Source organism: Natator depressus, chromosome 6 (assembly GCF_965152275.1).
Source record: "Natator depressus isolate rNatDep1 chromosome 6, rNatDep2.hap1, whole genome shotgun sequence".
Taxonomy (NCBI): domain Eukaryota; kingdom Metazoa; phylum Chordata; order Testudines; family Cheloniidae; genus Natator; species Natator depressus.
This window is the reverse complement of record NC_134239.1, coordinates 87,316,719-87,341,048: the sequence shown is the minus strand read 5'-3', so window position 1 is coordinate 87,341,048 and position 24,330 is coordinate 87,316,719. Positions and strand designations below refer to the sequence as shown.

The following is a 24,330-nucleotide window of genomic DNA, read 5'->3' as shown; positions in this document are numbered from 1 at the left end:
AATGATGATTACTTGGGGCTTTCCCTGACGCTAGCCATGCATGCAGCTTTTTGAGATGCAGCCTGTGTGTTAACCCATATAGGTACATCTTGACATGCGACCCAGGAAGCTGAAGCATCTGTGTGCCATGGCGAGAGCCTATGCTTTCAGTCAAAGCACCTCAACAGTCTTGTCTGGCAGTGAGGAAAAGGACAGCACAGGATTCCAAGGTGGTAGCTGCTCCATGACTTGTGATGAGGAAGCCACACTTGTGACCTCAGTGCTCAGTACTGGAGAACGATACTCTCGGTGCCGATGCCCCCAGAGCAATCTCAATGACAAAAGATGAGATGGTTGCGGGGAGGTCCTAGCAGGAGCAGGGACACCCCACAGTGTCCAGAACGACCACTGATATGGGCCTGGAACTGCACCTTGACTGGGCCATTGCTCCGTAGGAGGAGGAGACCAGTGCTGTGACTGTTGCGTGACCCAAGGTCTCATGGAGGGTATGCCCTCTGTCTTGGATGGGACACAGAGGAATGCACCTCTGAGTACGAAGAGGAAGAATCTGAAACATCTGACATTGGGGGTGCAGAACCAGTTGGGACTTTGGATAGGTAGCCCAAGCTTGGAGAGGATGGATGTGGTACTGATGATATCATTGGAGGCTTGCCCTTAGACTGCAACAGCCTTTGTGGAAGTTTGGAGGTAACAGTACTGTGAGTTCCTGACACGGAGAGGAAGGTCACACAGGCATCAGTACTGATTTTAAACCTTCTTACACCTCTGCAGATACCAGTACCATGAGGCTAAATAGGTCCCTTGTGACAGCTTATGCCTCTGGGGTGGTTGGGAGCAGCAATGACTGATGGCTCTGCTGCAGAGATCTTTCAGGGGATGCCCTCAAAGGACCTGGCACAGCTCTGGAGTTGGCAATCCCTTCTTCTTAGCTGAAGAGTGCTCCAGTGAGAGACTCTACCCTTATTGTCACTTAAAGTCTCTAACTCTACTAGGCTTCGGCACCGACATCCCCAAGTGAGGTACCAAGCCTGAGGAGGATGTAAGCCTTTTCTTCAGTACCAGCAAATGGGACCGAGGAGCTGCAGACACCTCCTGTGTGCTCCATACTGAGGCTGATGTACTTGGGGTTCTCTCTGCATGAGACGAGTCCGATGGGGGGCAAAGTGCTGCCTTTAAGAGCAACATTTAAGCCTCACCACTCTAACTCTCCTTGAGCAGAGCTTAAATCCCTTACAAATGTGACTTTTGTGGGATTCTCCCAAACATTTCAAACAGGCTGGGTGTGGGCCACTGACCAGCACAGATTTAGTGCAAGAATGGTAGGATTGAAAACGTGGTAAATGCGGCATCATTTCGGTACTGATCCCAGTATTGAAAGATGAAAACTAGTCCAAAAACACCTATGACTAAAATCTATCACTAAAACTAACAAACTTAACCAACTAACTACTTCCTAACAATAACAGAGAGTATATATACAAAGGAGTGAAGGAAGCTAACTACAACAAGTCTGAGATTACTCCGACAACCATCACTGGCAGTAAGAAGGAACTGAGGGGGTTGGGGATGGCTCCATGCTCTCATACCAGCATGCAGTGGTATATGGTGACGGGGCATTTGAGCCGCCCCAGTGGGTACCATTGAGGGAAAAAGTTCCAACAACTGTGCACGTCCACGCCCACACCCACAGTGGAATGGACACGTGCAAACACTCAAAGAAGTGATTTCAGGAAAGCTTGTGAGATCAAACCCATGATGTACATTACGTGAAGACACAAGAGAGCCACACTAGTGTTTCCCATGCATGTTGGACCTACAGCCCTGAGCCTGCAAACACCTATGAATATGCTTAACTTTAAGCACGTGAGTAGCCCCATTTATTTTAACAGGATTAAATTTAAGCATGTGTTTGCAGCATTGAGGCCTAACTAGTGCATGCATAACTTTAAACATAAAGATTAGTCCCACTGAAGTCAATGGAGTTACTGACATACTTTACAGTACGTACATATTTAAGTTCAAAGTGCAGTAAAGTCAATGGGAGGGTTTCCGTTGTCCTCAGTGGGTTTTGGATTATACCCTAAGTGATTATCCTGTCATTTGGATTCTCATTTTGGGAGGGTTTTTTATCTTTTATAAAATCACCTACTGCAAATGCCACACAAATGGAACATCTCACTTTAGAAAGTGACATTCTCAAGTATGTAAGATAAGAAGTAAAAAGCCATGTGTCTAGATGTTTCAGATTAAAACTTACTAACCACTTCTTACATAATGTATATAAAACTGTCACGTTGAATAAGCATTTTTGCCATTCTCTACCTCTATTCACTTTGTGCCCGGTGCCTCGTCAATAACAGATTTGGAGTGGGGATGACGGGGTTACCCAAAAACCACTACTATTTTCATTCTTCCAGGTTTGATTAATATTTATCAGCTAAGTAGCTATTTTTAAAAGGCATTCAGCTTGATAAATGATAGAGAATTTATACCGATAGAGAATTTCTGCATCATATTTTTAAATATATTAACTTAATAGAAAGTAAGGATTATATTTATATTTTTCTTTTAATTTATATTTTTGTCATGATTTCATAACATACTGAATACTCAACGTTTTGGTTATAATTGGTCTTTATGAAAATAATACAATCACAAAAATATATAACTAAATGGAAATGATGAAAGGTAGTACACACACACACACAGGAAAGAGAACTTATTGCTAAATACCTATGTATACACAAAAATATATATTACGTTTGACTTTTGAGCATTCTAACCTCATTAGTACATGCTCAGAGTGACATCTGCTGGCTTTATATAGTTTTGGTTTTTGAAAAGACTAAACCAGTGGTTTTCAACCTTATTTCATTTGGGGACCCCTAAAAAAATTCAAATGGAGGTGTGGAACCCTTTGGAAATCTTAGACATAGTCTGCAAATCCCCAGGGGTCCACGGACCACAGGTTGAAAACGATTGTTCTATAGTAATGACAACCTTTCACGTGAACCTAGAGGGGTCCACGGACCACAGATCAAAAACCACTGGGCTAAACTAATAATGACATTTCTCTTCGTAGAGACAAGGTGAATGAGGTAATATTTGTGTTAACTACTTATGCTAAACAATCTGTTCCACCTTGTATTTAGCTGTGCCACTCTGAGTACCTCTCCCAGACCTGAAGAAGAGCTGTGTGTAGCTTGAAAGCTTGCCTCTGACCAACAGCAGTTGGTCCAATAAAAGATATTACCTCACCCACATTGTCGCTCTAATATCATGGTGCCAATGTGGCTACGACAACATGTTTCTCTTTTAATTCATACAATTAAGTTTCTATTATTTCATCTCATATTTCTTTGTAATCTAACTGACACACACACACAATATAGTTGGCCTGATTCTCATTTACACAATATATAATTTACTCTCATTTTAACACATCTTTACACTACCAGAGCAGTGTAAAGGGGCATTAGCATACCTGAGCATCAGTTTAAAACAAAGTGCCTTCTAATTTGGAGTGTGATTAATTTTTGAAAGGAGTCCAAAACAGGTAACTTTGGAACAAAAGAACCTGTAATTCTTACTTAGGGCCTCAGAGAGAAAGGCCTTGGACCTGAAAGTAATATGATCTTGAACAGTCTCTGACATATATCTGAGATTTCTCTTTCTTCAAATAGAAGTCTTAATGAAAGATCTGTTACTTAACTTGATGGCAGGAAAAACTAGCTTTTTGGCAAGTGTCTGGCCTTTTAGCTGTTCAAGTTTCCGCTTTATTTCTAAGACTTTGCAGGTTCTGACTCCCATTGAGAGTTTGTATAGAATGAATATAAATTAAAATGATAAAAGATATAAAACACCCTTGAGTAAAACACACTTAACACCCGAGTTCAGACGTAATTGAAATGAGCAACAAAGACAATTATTCACTATTTATGCTGCACTTTTGATCAAAGTAGTTTTCAGATTAAGAAGTCTACGTCAAACAATAAAAAGTTGATGTAACCTGAAATGCCTTACAGACTGTTGACCTTCTGGAGACAAAAACACACTGAGGGAAAGTGCTAGGAAGTAGTAATACTGATATAACAGTATTGTGTTTCTGTCTGCTGGCAAAAAAGTATAATCTGCACTCCCAGAGAAGTACAGGAATTCTGCTGAAAGGAGTTTTATAAAATACAATACTATATGATATTTTTTACAATATCTTGTAGGATATTTTTGCTGGAAATGGGGTGACAAAATACCTCTTTTAATGTTTAAATTGAACATATTGGTGTATAAGATAAACAGAAGAATGAAATAAGCATTACTAGCTTAGGCAAACTTGAAGATAGAGCTTTCTTGATCAGTTCCACTATAAATTCTATAATAGACCGCTGCAGATTTCCTTGGTCTTTGTTACAACAAACAAGCGTCAATCTACGTACTTAAAACTAGCACCAACACATGAAGAGAACTAAACTATTGTTGTTATAACTGCAGACATCAGTGTAATTTGATTTTGACTATCCATTGCACAGAAAAACAAGTTTGCTCTAATTTGATTCATTGTATCTGTAGAATTTGTCAAATGCAGGAGCTAGTCATGTCTCAGTAGTTCAGTGTGTGCAATTATATTCTGAAAGAAGCCTTATCTGGTGTAGGACAAATTGTACCTATAAGGTTGTAGGTTCACATGGCATGTAGACTTAAAAGATTTAAAACCAGGCAACTTCAAAGCAGTAGGTGGTGCCACAAGATGGCAGTGCTCCAGAGGATTCAGTTTTCTATACTTAATTCAGCAAGGTCAGGCATATGCTTAAATACTTGAGCATGCAAGTTGTTCCATCAATGTCAATGACATATAGATAAAACATAAACATACAATATAATGGTAATTTCTATGCCTAGTAAATAAAAAAGTGAAAAACTGAGGCCATAACACAAATTGAGTAGCAAGAAATCTAGAAAACTAGCCAACTATTGAAAATATTAAAATCATCAAAAGTTGTTCTAGATTCTTGCATCCAAGATACAAAAGCATCATATATTGATAAATATTTTTACTTAACATTCTCTGACTCGCAAATCTTAAACTGTTGGGATCTTTCCAGAAGTCACTTAAAAAGAAAATGAAGGGGAGGAAGAGGTATTATAGCTAATGGCTTAGGAAATTCTTGCTTCTGCTTTTGAAGCTGCATGCCACGTTCACTGGGATAGTGAGTCTTCTGAAACCAGCTACTGATGTGAAAGCCTTTCTAAGTAAAGCATTTTCAACTCCTTTGCCTTCTGTACGGAGGTCTCCACCTCTTACCCAAAGAAGTTCTCTATGAACTAAAATAGGTTTTTGAGATTTTTCTGAACCTCCCAGTGGAATGCAGAAGTTTGCAGCCAAGTGCACCTGCTAGCATCAGCCTGAATCAATAATTTTCTGTACTGTATCACCCCCACCAAGGAGTGCCAATGCCTGGCGTCAGGCCAGGTCTACATCTTCATAAACTAGCTTTTTAGGCTCTGGGTGCTTGTTCTGAGGGACATTAACCTGCCTTTTAGTCAGGAAGGCAAGACAGACCACAACAGGAAGGGCTGCAGCTGTGGAGTGGTAAACCCCTTACTCCAAATCAATCCTATGACTCAAGCTCAGAGTTCTGAGGTGTAGTACCACGTAGTTGGCTGGCCTTTCCTTAGACCATGGCCATTTCAACCACTCTCCTTTCATGCAGAAGGAAGGACCCATAGCTGGCAGCATCCTCAGGGAAGATCCTTGGAGACAGTACAAGATGACAGCCATAAATGCTTCACTAGCTGGTCCAACATACTTTGCAAAGTCACAGCAATCCCATTGCATGGCTCAGTTATCACTTGGCTACAACCCTTGTAGATTCCTGGCCCAGTGGTAACTGGGTCAGCCAACATTGCCAGCTTTTTAAAAAACTGGGGGAAAGTCAAACCCTCTGTCACAGAGTTGCTATCCCTATCCTCCTGCTTCTTTGCAGCAGAACCATATTTGGCAACAGATTAGAACATCAGCCCAATAGAGTACAAGCAGCAATCATCATCTCCCTGGTCACCACTCTGCTCCAATTTGGGTAGTGATTATGATGTAGCGATGGAAGATCTAGGAGAAATGAGCTCTTCAGTACACAAGGTACCAGCAGCACTGGTGAGAAGGCCAATGCTCCATGCAGTGGTGAATTAGCCACTGGGCCAACGGGGCCCATGCCCAGGGGCCCCAGCCAATTGGGGGACCCCCGGAAAATGGGCAGCCCTGTGCTGCGCTCCGCTCCGCCTGCCCGGTGCTCCTGCCGGAGAGCGGTGTCAGGGTGCGGAGGCTTGCCCCGCTCCGCCCGGCACTCCTGCTGGGGAGCAGAGGAAGCCCCTGCACCCCAACCCTGCTCCCCAGTAGAAGCCCCGGGCAGGCAGGGCAGGGCAAGCCCCCGCGCCCTGACCCCCTCCCTGGCAGGAGCGCTGGGCAGCTGGTGCTGCCCCCACGCTTCGACCCCATTTCCCCGGCAGGAGTGCCGGGCAGGGGAGGGGGGACTTCAGACAGAGGGGGGACTTCAGGGGCCCCCACTTGCTCTGGCCCAAGGCCCCACAAACCCTTAATCTGCCTCTGGCTCCATGTGGCAATTAAGCCAATAATTGTAAAATGGCCTTCTAATTATGGTCTAAAAGGAACTGACTAAATGGTTCCAAGGACAGAGTTTAGTTTATGGGTGTTATGCAGCCAACAGTAAGGGGCATGACATGCCTTCCTAGCCATGACCCTTAGGGGTCAAAAAAACTTTAGAGGCTTGGAAAGTTTCACCTGTCATATGTTAGAGAGCTTACTTTACAGAAGGTTTTTCCTCCTTCACCATTTACTTCACAAAGTTTCACCAGGTGGCATACTTCCAGGTAACTGACAGCCTCATAAATCCTAGCTGTCACCATTCAAAAACAGTCAGATATTTCACACTGTTAGGAATTTTTTATCTACTTTATGGAAATGATTGATTAGATTTGGAATTGGATGAACACATTCATTGGGGTAGATCCACATCTGGGAAGACAAACACAAAATCTTCTCTATTTTGCTAATTTTACTCACTGAGGTTCTAAGAGAACTTCACCCCTGGTGAATACCCAAATCAAAAGGAGCAGTATTAGTCTACTGGGAGGAAAAGAAGTCTGCATAGATCAAAATGAAAGAAAGGACCTAACACAGTAGCCTGACAAAAATACTCAAGGAAAACTACTAAGTCATCTTGATAGCTCAAGTGAAATCTTTACACAAGAGTTTTCACAGACTCACAGATTTTAAGGCTATAAGAGTTCATTATGACCATCAGGTCTGAGCCTCTGGCATAATACAGGCCATAAAATTTCACCAAACGATTCTTGCATCAAGTCTATAATTTCTGGTTGAGCTCTAGCCTATATTTCAGAGATATTCTGTCTTGATTTAAACACTTCAAGTGACTGAGAATCTCACATTCCTTTGTTTGCTAAATTAAAGGCTCTCTTTCGAAACCTTCTCCCCATGCAGATGCTTATAGACCTTGATCAGGCCACCTCTTAACTCTCTTGGATAAACAGAATAGACTGAGCTTCGTTAATTTCTCACTATAAGGCAAGAGGTTTTCCAGACCTGGAATCATTCTTATAGTTCTTTTCTGAGCCAATTTGTCAACATCCTTTTTAAAAAGTGTGGACACCAGAATGGACTGCAGTATTGCAGTAATAGTCTCACTAATTCCATACACAGTCATAATATCACCTCCCTACATCTATGCAATATCACCTTGCATATACATCCAAGGACAATGTTTGCTGTCTTTGCCAGTGTATTCCTTTGGAGTTCATCTCCAGCTGATTATCTACCATGACTATTAAGTCCCTTTCAGAGTTATTGCTTTCCAAAATATAGTACCCCATCCTGCAAGCATGACCTATATTCTTTATTCCTAGAAGTATAACCTTACATGTGCCTGTATTTTTAAAAATGCATGTTGTTCAAGTGAGCCCATTTTAGCAAGCAATCCAGACTGCTGTGTAGAACTGACCTGTCGTCATTATTTACCATTCTAACAAATGTTTGAGTCATTTGCAAACTTATCAGAAATGATTTTATATCTTTTAAGTATGACTGGATCTGGAGATATCAACAGCCCATAAGAAGCGAACAACCAGTCTGAAAATTGTGAAGGAATATCTGAAAGTATTAGGTGTCTAATCCTAAATCCCCCGATCAACAACAGAACACAGTAAGTCACAAATAAATACAGCAAAAATATAACTAAAATAATCACTACACAATGAAGGTGAAAGATAATTCTTATTTATATTTAACTTTTTTTCAATTAAGAGAAAGGAACTGCAAAAACCTGTATGAAAATCAGAAAGAGATTTAGGAACTAATCTGAATGACACTGGAAAGGCATAAATTAGTGATGTGACAACACTATAAAACATGAGTAGGCGGACAACAAAGCAGAGTACTGTTAACGTTTCATCGTTGTTCCTTGTAAAACAAATTACCTGTTGACAGATCATCCTGTTGTTTGGTATGTTGTACTATCATTGTTAACCTGGATTTTTTAAAAATATTTTACATAACAGTCACTTCATTTTAAATAAATTACTCACAAATTAAAGGTTAAAATCCTGCAACGCTTTCTTCCACGAGTAGCCCTTATTCATAAAAGTAATCCTGTTGACTCACAATCTGTGCTTAACTTTATGTACATGAATTTTCCACTGGAATCAATGGAACTACTCAGATGCTTAAAGATAGACAGAAATGTAAGTGCTTCCAGAATCAGGACTTGTGTGAGTAAGGTCTTCTGTGAGTAAGGGTTTGCGGGACTGAGCTTTAAAGTCCAAATTCGTATAGGCATGCATAACATGACTCCCTTAAGTAGCCCTATTGACAATAATGGGACTGCTAAAGTTTGTAAACTTAAGCATGAGCATAAGCATTTGCAAGACTGAGGTCAAATCTGCAAAATATTCACTGAAAACCTGACTAAAAAATGTATTTGTTTTAATAAGTCAAATGCAAAACAATATCTTTAATGTTTTGAGCAATATGAATTCTAGGTGTTTGTGGTTTAAAGATTAATATAAACAAGAATATTAAAATAAGTCTGTAGTGCCAGCCTAATACAGAATCTATTAAGACATTTTGTGTCCAGAACATTTCTTTAATAATAAAATATTAAAATAATGAAGCCTTCAGAAAAGTTATTCTTTAACTAATATTCATTTAAACTAAATTATAATTACAAAGCTAAAACTGAAAACAGATTATAGGTTCATACCTATTTCTTTCAATTTGCTCTTCAAAAGTAATATTTTCTGAGCAGAGTGATGCTTCCTCCTGGTGGTCCAGATCCTTTGCTGTAAATAAAAGATAATGCCCTTTTCTGTTGAAAGTATGACATACTCTTGAAGCCAGCTGTAGATCAGCAGGCAGTGCAAAACTAGGAGAAGCAGTACACAGGTGATGAATAACTGGATAATGTTGACCTCTGGGGGACAAAAAAAATCAACTATTTTAGCATTTTCACTGTCTTCTGACATCTAGATTTCACATACACAGATTCCTCTACTACTGCATTAGAATCACACAGACTGTATTTGAAGTTTTAATACATATAATTAGTAGAAATTATTGTACAATTAACAGAAAAGAAAAGAAGGTGCTAAAATCCCTGACAGTAGCTTTAAAGTAGAAATTAATTACATAGGACAAAGTCTTACTCTCCTGATTCAAGCACAACTTTTATGAGCTTCATTGAGAGTTTCACTTGTGTAAGTACTTAGGATAAGACCCCTAAATTGTACACATATGTAAATATGCTGAAACATTACACGAACTCATGAGTAAGACACTACAGCTCGGAGTGTGCTCCCCAGGGTGGGCAGACAAACACATGCTAGGTCTGCTGGAGCTAGAGTACTAAAAATAGCAGTGTAGCTGGAAGTAGCATGAGCAGCAACTTGGGCTAGCCACCCTAGTATGTAACCAAGGAGTCCAAGTGGGTTTGTCCTCAGGCAGCTAGCCCGAGCTGCTACCCATGCTACTCCCAGCCACACTGCTATTTTTCATGCACTACCTTGAGCAGAGTATCTGTCTACCTGGGAAGCACGCTCCCAGCGGCAGTGTAGATGAACCCTAAATCTTTTGACAGAGTTCCTTGGAAATAATGTTTATAAAGTTTTGGACTTAATTATGTTAATGAGGTGCTATCTTCACTTGAACATTTTCCTAACTTCTTTCAGTTCATAATTCCAAAACAGTCTGGCCCATACTCAACACATTTGTTTTCATCTCTTGGCTTTGTAAGACCTGATGCCATTGATTAACTTTGGAAAGTTAAAATTATTTACTTCCACCATTTAAGATCCTGATCCAAAACCCCTTGAAGTCAATGAAACTCTTTCTACTAACTTAACCGGCAATGTATCAGGACCTAAAAGGCATTTCCGCCCATTTTATGGGCTCCACAGAGTTAATAAATGTCCAGGATGCAGACAGCTATGATGGGGGGAGGGGGAGGGGGGGACGGGCTAGCAGGCAGGAAACCACCTGGAGCGAATGAGGATGGTCTAGGAAGTAAAAAGGGTCCAAGTGATGGTGCAGAGATTCCCACATATCCACGTTACATGCACCCCATCATCCTCCAGATGCAACGAAGCCCTCACCATGAAGAAAGAAAATAGGTTGCAGAGAGCCATGAAGGGGTTAATGGGGAAGAGGCATTTGGTCAGAGAATGTGTGCGAGTGAGAGAAAGGGTGGATTTTAGAGAGGGTGGATTTTTAGGAAGAAGCAGAGTCCATCCCTGTGCAGGTTACAAATTCTACCAAAGGTCCTTTCACTGAATTGTTCTTACATATTTTGTTTTTTGTTTTCTTTTTAAGATCTAAGGAAATTAATGGGCAAACAAAATTATGAAATATTTACAAACTTAATTCCAGTTTATCAATTACTTAAGGGAAACATCTGTGTGAGAATGCTGGAAATTCAAAGTTAAAGTTACACTGAGTAACTTTCTTGATACCTCGCAGGGTTACCCCTGGAGTCATGAAGCTTACACATCACCCTCTTGCTCAGGGCTGTGCCTAACTCCACAAGCTAGAATGTAACGTTTTTTTATTTTATGAAGGGGGAAAGCAGCACTAATAACTACAATTAAATCAGAAAAATACAGAGGTTAGTGTAACACAGAGCCATGTTTGTCATGTTCTAAAATAATATTTTATATTTATGTTGTAATAATATTACAAAAAGAATGAAAGCAAAGAGGAAAGATAAAGCCGCCACAGAAAATGAAGGCAAGAGGATATGCAAAACATATAACACCACTCAGAAGAAAATAATACAACTCAAGAATCAGAAAATTGTTATCATACAGTCCAGCAATGACATCAATGGATTTTAAAGAAAACTGCAACACCCACTTAGTTCGTCAATATCTGAAAAACCTTAAACTACATTTTAATTTTTATTTGGGAATATACTTCAATATGTTTTAATTAATTGTTATATGAAAGAGAAACCACTTCGGGGGGGAAACAAACTATGTCTATTCTGTGCAAAAAAGTTAGGTTTAACTAAAGAAGTGGTTTTTTAAATTATTTAGTTAAATTAATGCAAAACCCTGCATGAACACTCTTTCGTCATTTTAAATCTGGTTCATATTGATTTAGCATGTGTCAGTAAATGTACAGGCACAAGTTAAACAAATATAAATAGTTTTCAGCCAACACCCACAAAAGTGTTTGGACCAGTTTAACTAAAATAATTTAAAAACTGATTTTAGTTAAACAAGTGCAACTTTTGTGGTGTAGACAAGGCATTAGTTCCCTCAACAATGCAAAATGCAACAATGCAAAATTTCACCAGATCCTACAACCCAAGCAAAAGCTCACTGAACTCAGTGGGAACTTTTCCTGCATAAAGAGTACAGGATCAAGCCTTTGGGATAAAATTTAAAAGGATAAAAAAGAAAGGAGTATCCATGAAAGAAGGGGATTCACAGGCATGGCACACATGAGATGAATGGGCTAGTCTGGATTAAAGGATACCCCCTGGAAACCCAAGCAGTGGAGGGGACATTTTCAGGACAAGAGTTCATAAGTTTTGCAGTATAGTAGGATTGAAAGCAGAGTCAGCTTAGATTCAGGAGAGTGAAATTGCAGACCAATATTTTAATGAGAAGCTTACATATTGGTTTATTTTAGAGAAGAGAAGAAAGATTTCACACAGTATTTCTACAAGGGGGAAATACTGAATATACTCCATAAATTTATGCAATAGCCTGGCTTATTTAAATCCGTGCACTAAAACTACATTTTCCCCACAGTACAATTCACCTGTAAATTAAAAAAACAACTGAGAGAGATAAGGCTTCTATGGGCAAAGAGTTTCTTAAATTTTCTTTAAAATATAATAGTTTCAGTGATTTCTGTAAATAAAGAAAAGTGAAATAACTGAAAATTTGTCCCAGAACATTGATCAGAAATTCTTGTTTACTTATTTAAAAATAGATAAAAACAGGCAGAGTATAAATTTAATTGGGTCATGTTCTTACTCTTCTAGTACAGAAGTTTATCATTTCACTGGATGGACAAGCTGGAAGTATAAGCAATAAAAACTAAAATATTTGGGGCATGTTGCAGGTAAAGGTGTGTTTTTACAGCACACAGTCTCCCTTAAGATGACTGACTATTTATCATTCTTTGAAAAAGAGGACATGAAAAAACAATACTATGTGTGTGGCCTACATTACCTTCATCTAATGCACTAAATAAAGTTTTTTTTAGAAAATCATGCAGTTTCTGAACCATTGATAATCTGACAATAACTATTTATTGAAGGTAAAATACTCATTGTCTGCAGTCACTATTTGTTTTAATATATAATCTTGCTAACCAAATGATCTTTAAGCCATGTAGATAAGCAATGGCATGCAGAGGGTCACTTAAATGCCAATTTGACTGTTTCATAAACTTAGGCATTCTTTCCCCATGAGTCTAGTCTCGGCTACTTAATTGAAAGTAATATCCATTTACAAACTTTAGGCCTGCCATAAAAAGGCTCTCTTCTGTGTCCAGCAAACCTTTCAGGGCCCTAAGCCCAACAAAAGCTAATAATTAAAGCTTTTTTTTTTTTTCACCTCAATAAAGAGTGAAGTGGAGGTGCAACTTAAGGTACACCAAAACAAACCTGGCCATAAAGATCTAATTGACAGGGAAGACTGTAAAACCAGAGAATCTCACTTGTCATGAAGTGAACAGGATCAGGCAAATTAGTGTATAAACTGTACTTCTTTCTATATCTGCACACATGCTACAGAACGACATATGCCACCTATGACAACAGCAGAATAAATAGGAGCTGTCCTCAAATTACAGCTTCAACTAAAAACTGCTGAATAGAGCTGTGCGAATATCTGATTTTTTGGTTCGGTAGCTGAACCAAAACAAAAAACAAGCAAAAATTTTTGTTTTGAGTCAACTCAAAACAAAAAATTTTTGGTGAACCAAAAAAGTCTAAAAAATTTAGTTTTGAGTTGAGTGAAATGTTTCATTCGACCCAAAATAAATCATTTCATTTTGCTTGAGGGTTGTGGGGTTTTTTTGCCTTTTTAAAATAATTAAAATGCAAGTAAAATCTGAAATGAAAAATAATTTCCAATCAAAATATGAAGATGTGTTTTATTTCAAAAATATTGAAACAAAATATTTAGACTTTTTCTGAATTTGTGTTTAATATGGCAAATTTGACATGAATTGAAGAAAGTTTCAGTCAATCTGAATCTACATTTATCTAAAATAAATTTCATCCAAAAAATTTCACCCGCCTCTACTGCTGAATCTGAAATAATAAGCACTGACTATAATACAAATACAAGTCAACGAATTCTTAGTACATAAGTAAAGAAGATGGCTTAAATCCGGAATTGTTTACATTACATTTGTAGTATTTTCCACTGTTTGTTTTTAAATATTTTAATTAGATTATGCTTGGGATTGTATGGACCAAGTTCTACCACAGCATAAGTGCCTCCAGCTCCTGCTGAGTCAATGCCTGGGCTGAATTTGGCCCTATAGGTTTAAAAAGTTGTAACTGAAAACTATTTTAAGGAGATAAACAGAAAATTCAAACTACAGTTGATTCTGAGCTACAAAGTTTGAATCTGAACTTCCCCAAGGTTCTGGGTATTCAGATTTAGGATTTTGAAATGGCCCTATGCCTACTCTAAACATGTACTATACTAATTTTTTCCAAGTATTTAAAATAACTGCAAAAATATTTCCATAATATTCACTTCATAACAATGAAATGTTCTAAAAGTTACTTGATCTCTGGATTCCATGTGGACAGCGAAGACAGTGATTGCTGTAGCTGGAGATCTTCTTCTAATAACTTTTGCTGAACTTCAAATGGTTTAGCCTTTATGATTGCTTCTCCTTTCACCTGTAGCATGTCTGAGGATACAGCCTAAAAAGCAATAAAACTGAAGGGTAAAAACAATGTTATGAGAAACTAAATATTATATGGATTTTTTTTATCCATGTTGAAGTACTCTGAACTCTGGCAATTCTACACTTCAGAGCAAACCATAGCAGACAGTTAAGGTTGCTATAAATTAGAGTAGCCATAGTGACTGCTGTAACTTACTCCATTTGTTACATCACCTCCAGGGGAAATCCAGAATCTGGCAGACACAAATTTGCCATGCTCCTTCCCAGGCTGCACTTTCTGAGGGTATGTCTACACTGAGGGCCGGTTAGGTTAACATAAACTGCCTTATGTCAGTGTCTACACTTCAGCCTTCCACCCACCAATGTAAGTGCCCTACTACACTGACTCCACCTTCATGAAAGGTGTAAGGCTTATGTCGGTGTAGTTAGGGCGACGCAGCTTACATCAGCTATCTTGTCAATTTCACGGTGGGGAACAGGGAGGAGAGAAACCCCAGGGAGCTTCCCTCCCACTCCTGGCTGGAAATGAAGGGGTGGGAAACCCCAGGGTGGTTTCCCCAACTCCCTGCAGTGAGCAGGGAGTGTGTGTGTTGGGGGGGGTGGTAAGGGGCGGGAGGGAGCCTGCCAGGAGCCCAGGAGCCTATGAGGCAGCCAGGCTTCTGTCAGGGAGCTGCCAGCAGAGCTGAGAAATCCGGTTCTCAGCTCCCCACACTGCCCCTCTTAGGTTAGTGGAAGCGCTCCTGGGAGGACACGCACCACCAACCCAAGGAGAGTAGTGTGGACATGCACCACCACAATAATTACACAGTCAACCTAATATAGGTTGACTTAGGTTTGTAGTGCAGTCATACTCTGAGATTGGAAGTGTGCTTCCCGACATGGGTAGACAAACATGTTAGCTCTGCTTGAGCTAGCGCACTACAAATAGCAGAGTATCTGGGGATTACATAGAATACGCATCCAAGGGGTCCAGGCAGGTTTGTACTCAGGAGTCTGGCCCAAGCTGCCTCAGCTATGCTGGCTATGCTGCTATTTTCAGCACAATAGCTCAAGCAGAGCTAGCGCATGCCAGTCTACCCATGTGGGACCCACACTCCCAGCTGCAGTGTAGACATAGCCAGAGATGCACAACACGATCCACCTCTAAGACTATAATTAATCAGATATACAAATGTTACCTCTAAAGGAGATGTTACAGTTGTCTGTGATTCTTGTTTTCTCTCTACATCCTCTGAAATTTTAGGCACTGGAAAAGCTGGTTCATGTAAGGATGGAATGTCTGAAGAAGACAACTTTAATTTATATTCCTCAGTTTCTACAGAAGTAGGCATATCCTCTGAAAGTGGAGATGAAGTTCCTGGTGCCTCAAAAGGAGTTGTTCCACTAAGTGATTCTTTGATCTAAGAAGGGGAAAACAGTTAAAATTTTATTTTTTGTAGACATGACATGTTAATACTTCTAATATGACTTTTCTGAAATATAGAATGTAAAACACAAAATCATCAAAAGATCATTAAAATCCTAAAATTAATATTCAGAACAGCTCAAGGTATTTTAGCCATGAACATACCTATGATATCATGATGATTTTTTATGTACACAAGAAGGGAACTGGCGGGTTTAGGCTAAAAGTTCATGACTTCTCAGGAGTCTTCTTTTAGAGAGCTAGATCCTTCAGAAGAGTTATTTTAAGAATCCATGTTCTTGTGCTGTTTTCTCACATTGCCCCTCACTATATGCTGACAGCAGAAGAAAAGTTGTAAAAGTCCTTACTAAAGCGTGGATTAATGGTACTACAGACAATCAGGATTCTACTGAACTTCACTTAGATGCTTTCCCACGGAACGGAGGAAAGTGTAGAGAGGTAGTAGAGTCAAGAAACTGACGAATGAAAGGAAAGAGGTAGCTAGCTAGTAAAACAGAGAAGAGAGGAACAATATCAAAATGGAGGAGGGGAAGAAAAAGACTCAAAAATCTTACTAAGGATCCAAAAACTCATCTCCTCACTTACGTCCCTAGGACTTTCACAAGTCATCTTTGGTTCAATCCACTCAGCCAGTTACCCCTGGGGCCTGATCTTTGGCCTAAATGTCAAGATAGAAGACATAACAACCCAGTCACTGTCTTGGATAGACCATCACCTCATTAAAGTACTGGTCAGAGATCTTCCAGTGCCCAAGCAACCAGAAAGACGAATTATCCTGATTCAGCCATGGATTCCAACAAATTACAAAGCCTGCTAAAGAATGACAGCACTCCAGCCATAAGATCGGGAGCTGAGGACCTGGTGAATCGCTACCATTCTACACTAGCTTCAACAACTAACATGTCTGCCCCCAAATGGCACCTTTCTTCCCATCACCCACAGATCTCCTTGGTTTTCTGACACCCTGAACCAGCTGAAGAGAGAAGAGCAGAAACTCAAGTGGTAATGGTGGGGGAGAAAGACTGATACTGACAAGATGAAACGCAATGATTCCTCAAAGCTGAAGCTGTATAACAGGCCAAAAGAACTTTTCTTTCAGCCTGCACTGAGGCTGCCAAATCCTGCCTCAAGGAGCTATCAAGGGTGGTAAAGTGCTTTATCAATCCTGAATGCCCACAACCTGCATTAGAGCTGGGCCTCAAGCACCATAAAGAGCTATCATCTTGCTTCTCTGAAAAGATTAGACACATTCAGGAAGCCTTCTCAAACAGCCTGGATCCATGCTGCCTATACCCACTATCCAGCTCTGCATTCCCAGAGTTCAGAACATTCCCTCATCAGAAAGTTCTGGATACCCTAAAGGAGCCTCAACCCAAAACTTGGGAATCTGACCCATGCCCTCTCTGGCTTGTGAAAGAGAATCAAAAACAACCATTGCCACTCCTGACCGAAACAGATAATATATCATTCAGAGAAGAATATAAGAATGGCCACACTGAGTCCAACAAATGGTCCATCTAGCCCAGTATCCTGTCTTCCAACAGTGGCCAGATGCTTCACAGGGAAAAAACAGAACAGAGCAATTTATCAAGAGATCCATCCCATCGTCCAGGGCCGGCTCCAGCTTTTTTTGCGGCCCCAAGCGGCAAAAAAAAAAAAAGAAAAGAAAAAAACCCCTGATTGAGCTGCCACCAAAGTGCCGCTGAAGTGGAAGGGAGAGAATGAAGGACTCGCCGCCGAATTGCCGCTGAAGACCCGGACGTGCCGCCCCAATAACTGACGGAGTGCCGCCCCTTTCTACTGGCCGCTCCAGGCACCTGCTTCCTTCGCTGGTGCCTGGAGCCAGCCCTGCCATCGTCCAGTCCCAGCTTCTGGCAGTTGGAGGTTTAGGAACACTCAGAGCATGGGGTTGCATCCCTGAACATATTGGCTAAAAGCCATTGATGGACCTATCCTCCAGGAACTTTCTAATTCTTTTTTGAACCCAGTTATACTTTTGGCCTTCACAACATCCCCTGGCAATGAGTTCCATGAGTTGACTGTGTGTTGTGTGAAAAAAAATACTTCCTTCTACTAATTGTAAACCTGCTGCCTATTAATTTCATTGGGTGACCCCTGGTTCTTGTGTTATGGGAAGGGGTAAATAACACTTCCCTGTTCACTTTCTCCACACCATTCATGATTTTAGAGACTTCTATCATATCTCCCCTTCGTTGTCTCTTTTCTAAGCATAACAGTGCCAGTCTTTTTAATCTCCCCTCATAAGGAAGCTGTTCCATACCCTTAATCATTTTTGTTGCCCTTCTCTGTACTTTTTACTTTGCCAAGGGCTCTGTTCCTCTCCCTCCCCCCATAGCAGGGCCCCACATAGCCAAGGATACAGTCCCTCCCCCACCCTTTCCCCCTTCCCTCACACCAAGATCCCCTCTTATCTGCACTACGCTAAGGGCTTTGTGTCTCTCTCCTCCCTCTGCCCCTGAAGTACCTTTCATTCCCCTAGACTGGGAGGGGTGGATGCCAGATGGTGCTCTCTCCCCACACCTGGTTCAGGTTTTGAGGAGGCAAGACATTACAAAGCAAGGAAGAAAGATTTCTCTCTCTCCTTTCTCTCTGGCTGCCCCTACTGGCTGAGTACCTGCTCAACAGCTCCAACCAGAGAAAGTAATTGTTTCTCTTTTGTCATTCAGGGTGTCAACATGTTGAACTCTACTGGCAGAATGATCATAGGTATTATTATGCTGCATAGTATTAAACAGACGATAGCAACTCCAAGAGTCCCCCATTTTTCTTCTTTCAGTGTTCTGATTGCACCCAGAATCACCAGGATTCTGGCCACAGATGCCTAGAACATGCCCTGAAATTTGGGAAATGATCAGATTTGAAATTCAAAAAAGTTATTGTGTCACAGACAGAGAAATGTCATCAAATTGACTATAAGGCCTTCACAAGCGCATGCAAAAATGAGTACCGGTTATATGGGCCTTTGGGCCCAGGCCCCACCAATATCCTGGGAGTGGACTGGAGCTGGCACCACTTAGAGGGAAAAGGCCCATACCAGAGCTCATGTTGTGCAGAACACTGTGTAACAGTGCTCCAGCACTTTTTTGGGGAGCCAGAACATAGTCTGGTACTTCTGACTGAGCTCACTGCTCCAGAAGTAGAGATGGTGGCTCATTTAATGAGCCGCCCTCACTCATAGGAACACAAGAGCTGGTCAGACCAAAGGTCCATCTAGCCCAGTATCCTGTCTTCCGACGGTGGCCAATACCAGGTGCCCCAGAGGGAATGAACAGAACAGGTAATCATCAAATGATCCATCCGCTGTTGCCCATTCCCAGCTTCTGGCAAACAGAGTCTAGGGACACCATCCCTGCCCATCCTCGCTAATAGCTGTTGATGGACCTATACTCCATGAATTTATCTAGTTCTTTTTTGAACCCTGTTATAGTCTCGGCCTTCACACCATCCTCAGGCAAAGAGTTCCACAGGTTGACTGTGCGTTGTGTGAAGAAATACTTTCTTTTGTTTGGAAAGTAAATAAAACTTCCTTATTTACTTTCTCCACACCAGTCATGATTTTATAGACCTCTATCATATCCACCCCTAATCGTCTCTTTTCCAAGGTGAAAAGTACCAGTCTTATTAATCTCTCCTCATACAGAAGCCATTTCATACCCCTAATCATTTTGGTTGCCCTTTTCTGAACCTTTTCCAATTACAATTCCAATATATCTATTTTGAGATGGGGCAACCATATCTGCACGCAGTATTCAAGATGTAGGCATACCATGGATTTATATAGAGGCAATATGATATTTTCTGTCTTATTATCTATCCCTTTCTTAACGATTCCTAATATTCTGTTCGCTTTTTAACTGCCGTTGCACATTGAGTGGATGTTTTCAGAGAACTATCCACAATGACTCCAAGATCTCTTTCTTGTGTGGTAACAGCTAAATTAGACCCCATCATTGTATATGTATAGTTGAGATTATGTTTTCCAATGTGCATTACTTTGCATTTATCAACATTAAATTTCATCTGCCATTTTGTTGCCCAGTCACCCAATTTTGTGAGCTCCCTTTGTAGCTCTTGGCAGTCTTCTTTGGACTTAACTATCTTGAGTAGTTTTGTATCATCTGCAAATTTTGCCACCTCACTATTTACACCTTTTTCCAGATCATTTATGAATAAGTTGAATAGTACTGGTCCCAGTACAGATGCTGGGGGCACCATTATTTACTTCTCTCCATTCTGAAAACTAACCATTCATTTCTACCCTTTGCTTCCTATCTTTAACCAATTATCGATCCATAAGAGGACCTTCCCTCTTATCCCATGACAGCTTATTTTGCTTAAAAGCCTTTGGTGAGGGACTTTGTCAAAGGCTTTCTGAAAATCTCAGTACACTATATCCACTGGATCCCCCTTGTCCATATGTTTGTTGATCCCCTCAAAGAATTCTAGTAGATTAGTGAGGCATGATTTCCCGTTACAAAAAACATGTTTACTCTTCCCCAACAAATTATGTTCATCTATGTCTCTGACAATTCTGTTCTTTACTATAGTTTCAACCAGCTTGTCCAGTACTGAAGTCAGGGTTACTGACCTGTAATTGCTGAGTAGGGATCCAAATCCTGGGGATGCTCCTGGGTTCCTCTGGAGACTGCCCAGGTGACTGAGCTTCCATCTCTCCTTCCAGAGTGGGAAGCCAGGTCTGGAGGCTCCCCAGGAGTCTTCCCAGGTTACCAAGCCACCATCCTTCCACTTAGGAAGGAACAATCAGTTGTACACATACAAAATGGGAAATGACTGCCTAGGAAGGAGTTCTCTGGAGAGGGATCTAGGGGTCATAGTGGACCACAAGCTAAATATGAGTCAAAAGTGTAACACTGTTGCAAAAAAAAGCACACATTATTCTGAGCTGTATTAGCAGCAGTGTTGTAAGCAAGACATGAGGAATAATTCTTCCGCTTTATTCTGCGCTGATTAGGCCTCAACTGGACTATTTTGTCTAGTTCTGGGTGCCACTTTTCAGGAAAGACGTGGACAAATTAGAAAAAGTCCAGAGAAGAGCAACACAAATGAAGAAAGGTCTAGAAAACATGACCTCTGAGGGAAAATTGAAAAAAATGGGTTTGTTTAGTCTGGAGAAGAGAAGACTGGGAGGGGACATGATAACAATTTTCAAGTACCTAAAAGGTTGTTACAAGGAGGAGAGAAAAAAAAATTGTTCTCTTTAACTTCTGAGATTAGCACAAGAAACAATGGTCTTAAATTGCAGCAAAAGCAGTTTAGGTTGGACATTAGGAAAAACTTTCTAACCGTCAGGGTGGTTAAGCACTGGAATAAACTGCCTAGGGAGGTTGTCATTGGAGATTTTTAAGAGCAAATTAGACAAAAACCTGTCAGGGATGGTCTAGATAATACTAACTCCTGCCTTGAGCGCGGGGGAATGGACTAGAAGACCTCTCAAGTCCCTTCCAGTCCTACGATTCTATGACCTCTCCTAATGGAGTGGAAAGCCAGGCCAAGGGTTCCCCCTGGGTTGTGCTCAGGTTAATGAGCTGCCATCTCTCCTTCTGGAGCAGGGATGCGGGTCCAGAAGTTATTTTCCAATTTTATGCCCACCTGGGAGGCTCCACCCTCCCCCAGACACCCAAATATAAGGGACTCTGTCCCTTACTCCCCTTTGCTCTCTGACCCCTACCAAAAATTTTTACAAATCTAGGGCCTGTACTGGCAAATATTCTTTTCTGCCTTCAGAATACACATAACAATTGTAAGGCCAAACTAATTTTTTAAACCAATATTACAGAGGGGACTTAAATAAGGTTTTTTTTAATAGTACCTGTCTGTAACCTAAACTATGGAAATTCTACTACCCCTCCAGAATAGTGTTGAACTTCACCTGTTTCAGTTGCTGAAAATCTATTGATAGCTCTTTTTAGCTTGAGATGTATTTTGTGCTGAGACCGGAGAATTTCTAACGATAACTTCCTTTCTGCTTGGAGCATCTCCCACAATTCTGAACATTTGAGCTAAAATATTCTCTCTGCAGCTCACAGAGGTGGATCAGTATTTTGGCGCCATATGGACTGACCACACCCACTCTGCTCCCACATGCTGCCAGATGAGTTATTCCCATGCTGTAAAACTTGCATAACACCATTATCAACAAATATTCCAGAGATAAGTAAATAACTAATACATTAGAACAAGGAAGACTGTCATATGGTAACGGTTCCACCTAATATCTGACCCTTTGTTCTTGAGCCATCCAGGGTGGATAGAACTGTGGGAGATGCTACTAGCCGAAAGGAAATTATCATTAAGAAATTTTCCATTCTGAAGCCCAGTTTCTCCCACAATTCTCAATGACTGAGAAGTAGCGAGCAGCGAGTAGGAAGGGTTATGAGACAAAAGTTTAGTAGGAAAGAAGTATCCCCCTTTTTATGAGGTCATGCAAAAGTTTGTATTATTTATAGGCTACTTCCTGCAGCACCTTCCTGCCAAAGAAGGCCTCTGGAGAAGACAGAAGGTCCACCTTTATGTGAATAATAAAGTCGTTAGCTGTAGACCAAGTGGCTGCTTTGAAAATTTCTGAAGTGCACACACCTATTCTTTCTGCCCATGATGCTCCTAAAGATCCCGTGTAGTGTGCCTTGATCCCTTCCAAGACATGAACCTCTGATTTCAAGGATTCTACAATACATAGACTAATCCACCTAGCAGTGGAGGACTTGGAATTTCGCATGAAAGGACATGAATAGGGAACCTGATCCTCTCATGGATTCTGCATGCCTGAGATGGATTTTTCAACACTCTTCTGATATCTAAGGTATGCCATGCCTATTCAGTTGTATCTTGTGGTTTTGGACATAAAGGAAGCACAACTGCTTTAGAAGTGTGGAAGGAGGAATTTACCTTAGGAAGAAAGGATTCTAGTATTCTGAGCACCAGCTTGTCCTCATGGAACACACAGTAAGGCTCCTGTATAGATAAGGCTGCCAGCTCTTACACATGCCTCGTGAATGTGACAGCTACTAAGAAGAAAGTCTTAATGGATTTTTTTTTAAAAAAAAGTCTAACACTGAAGTCAAACACTGAAAGGGATAGCTTGGCTGGGCCCTCAAAACTAGTGGAAGGTCCCATTTTGGGAAGAGTGGCCTGACTAACTGACTGCTCAAAAGAATCTGGCTACCTGTGGATTGTCTGCCAGGCAGCCCAAGGATCCTGCAAATAGTATGCTAGTAAGAGCAGACAGCTGATGTGCACTGGTACAGGTCTAATCTGTCTATACCTTCTTGTAGAAAGTCCAAAACAGTTGGAATTCCTGAATTTCTGGGATTTGCATTGTGCTCTTGGCACCAGTTGACAACTCTGGACCAGATAGAAGAGTACGCTTTTAGTGTTGATACCCTCGTAGATTAAAGCAATATCTTAATAACAGTGGAGGACAGACCAAGACCTTTTAGTACTTCCCTTTCAATAGCCAGGCTATTAGGTGAGCTGTTTCAGATCCAGATGAAGGAGAGGATCTTGCCAGAGAATGTCCGGTCTCCATGAAACCTGGAGTGGGAGCTTTCATGTCAGCTCTATCAAGTCTGAGAACCAAGATCTCTTCAGCAAATGGGGAATTATCAGTATTACCATCTCATGTGCTCATTTTATTTTCTGAATCACCTTCTGCAGTAGAGGAAAGGGTAAAACACATAAAATAGGCCCTGTGGCCAACTGTGTGATAAGGCACTGTTCCCATGGCTCTGGGGTCTGCCTTGTATGCAAAATATTTTGGCCTCTTTTTGTGAACAGGTCAGTTGAAGGGAGGCCAAACATCTGAACAATGAGATCGAAAACTTGATTCAGGCACCACTCGGAGTTGTTGACCCTACACCTGCTGAGCCAGTCTGCTTTTTGGTCCAGATCCCCTACGATATGGATCACTCTGACAAAAAAAAGGAGAAACTGTTCTGCCCACCTCATTATTTCTATTGCTTCTGTGTGTAGTGTCAGATTCTTTGTTCCCTTTTGACTGTTTAAATACACTACAGTAGTTGTATTGTCTGATTGAGCCAGAATGTGGTTTCCCTTTAAGGTGGCTGGAACGTTTCAGTGCTAGCTTGACCTCTCTCAGCTCTACGAGGTTTATCCTGTGAGCCTTTTCCTCTTCCCTCCAGAGGCCCCTGGCTGCTTGGATCTCCAAGTAAGCGTCCCAGCCCTCCAAGCTAGCACCGGTTGTGAGGACTAAAGGATCTGGAAGGTAGATCAGCATGCCTTTACGGACCTTGTCATGGTCTGACCACCATGGTAAGGAGTTGAACACCTGTGTTGGAACCCATACTTGATCTTTCATGGGTTCTGTAGAGTGGCCCCAGACCTTTAGTATGAAGGCTTTTGATGTGTGACTGCCCATGGAGCAATCCCTATGCATAACATCAGG

At 40.9% G+C, this 24,330-nt stretch overlaps 1 protein-coding gene across 1 annotated transcript in view; it reads right to left on the bottom strand.

The window, feature by feature from the left end:
* TTC6 (tetratricopeptide repeat domain 6) overlaps positions 1 to 24,330 on the bottom strand; it is a 126,978-nt gene that overhangs the window by 90,157 nt on the left and 12,491 nt on the right. Inside the window, exons 4-6 of the mRNA XM_074955883.1 lie at positions 15,640 to 15,861; positions 14,335 to 14,477; positions 9,288 to 9,497 (exon numbers count right to left, since the gene is read on the bottom strand). Coding sequence (XP_074811984.1) covers positions 9,288 to 9,497; positions 14,335 to 14,477; positions 15,640 to 15,861 — 575 coding nt within the window. The remainder of the gene's footprint in view (positions 1 to 9,287; positions 9,498 to 14,334; positions 14,478 to 15,639; positions 15,862 to 24,330) is intronic.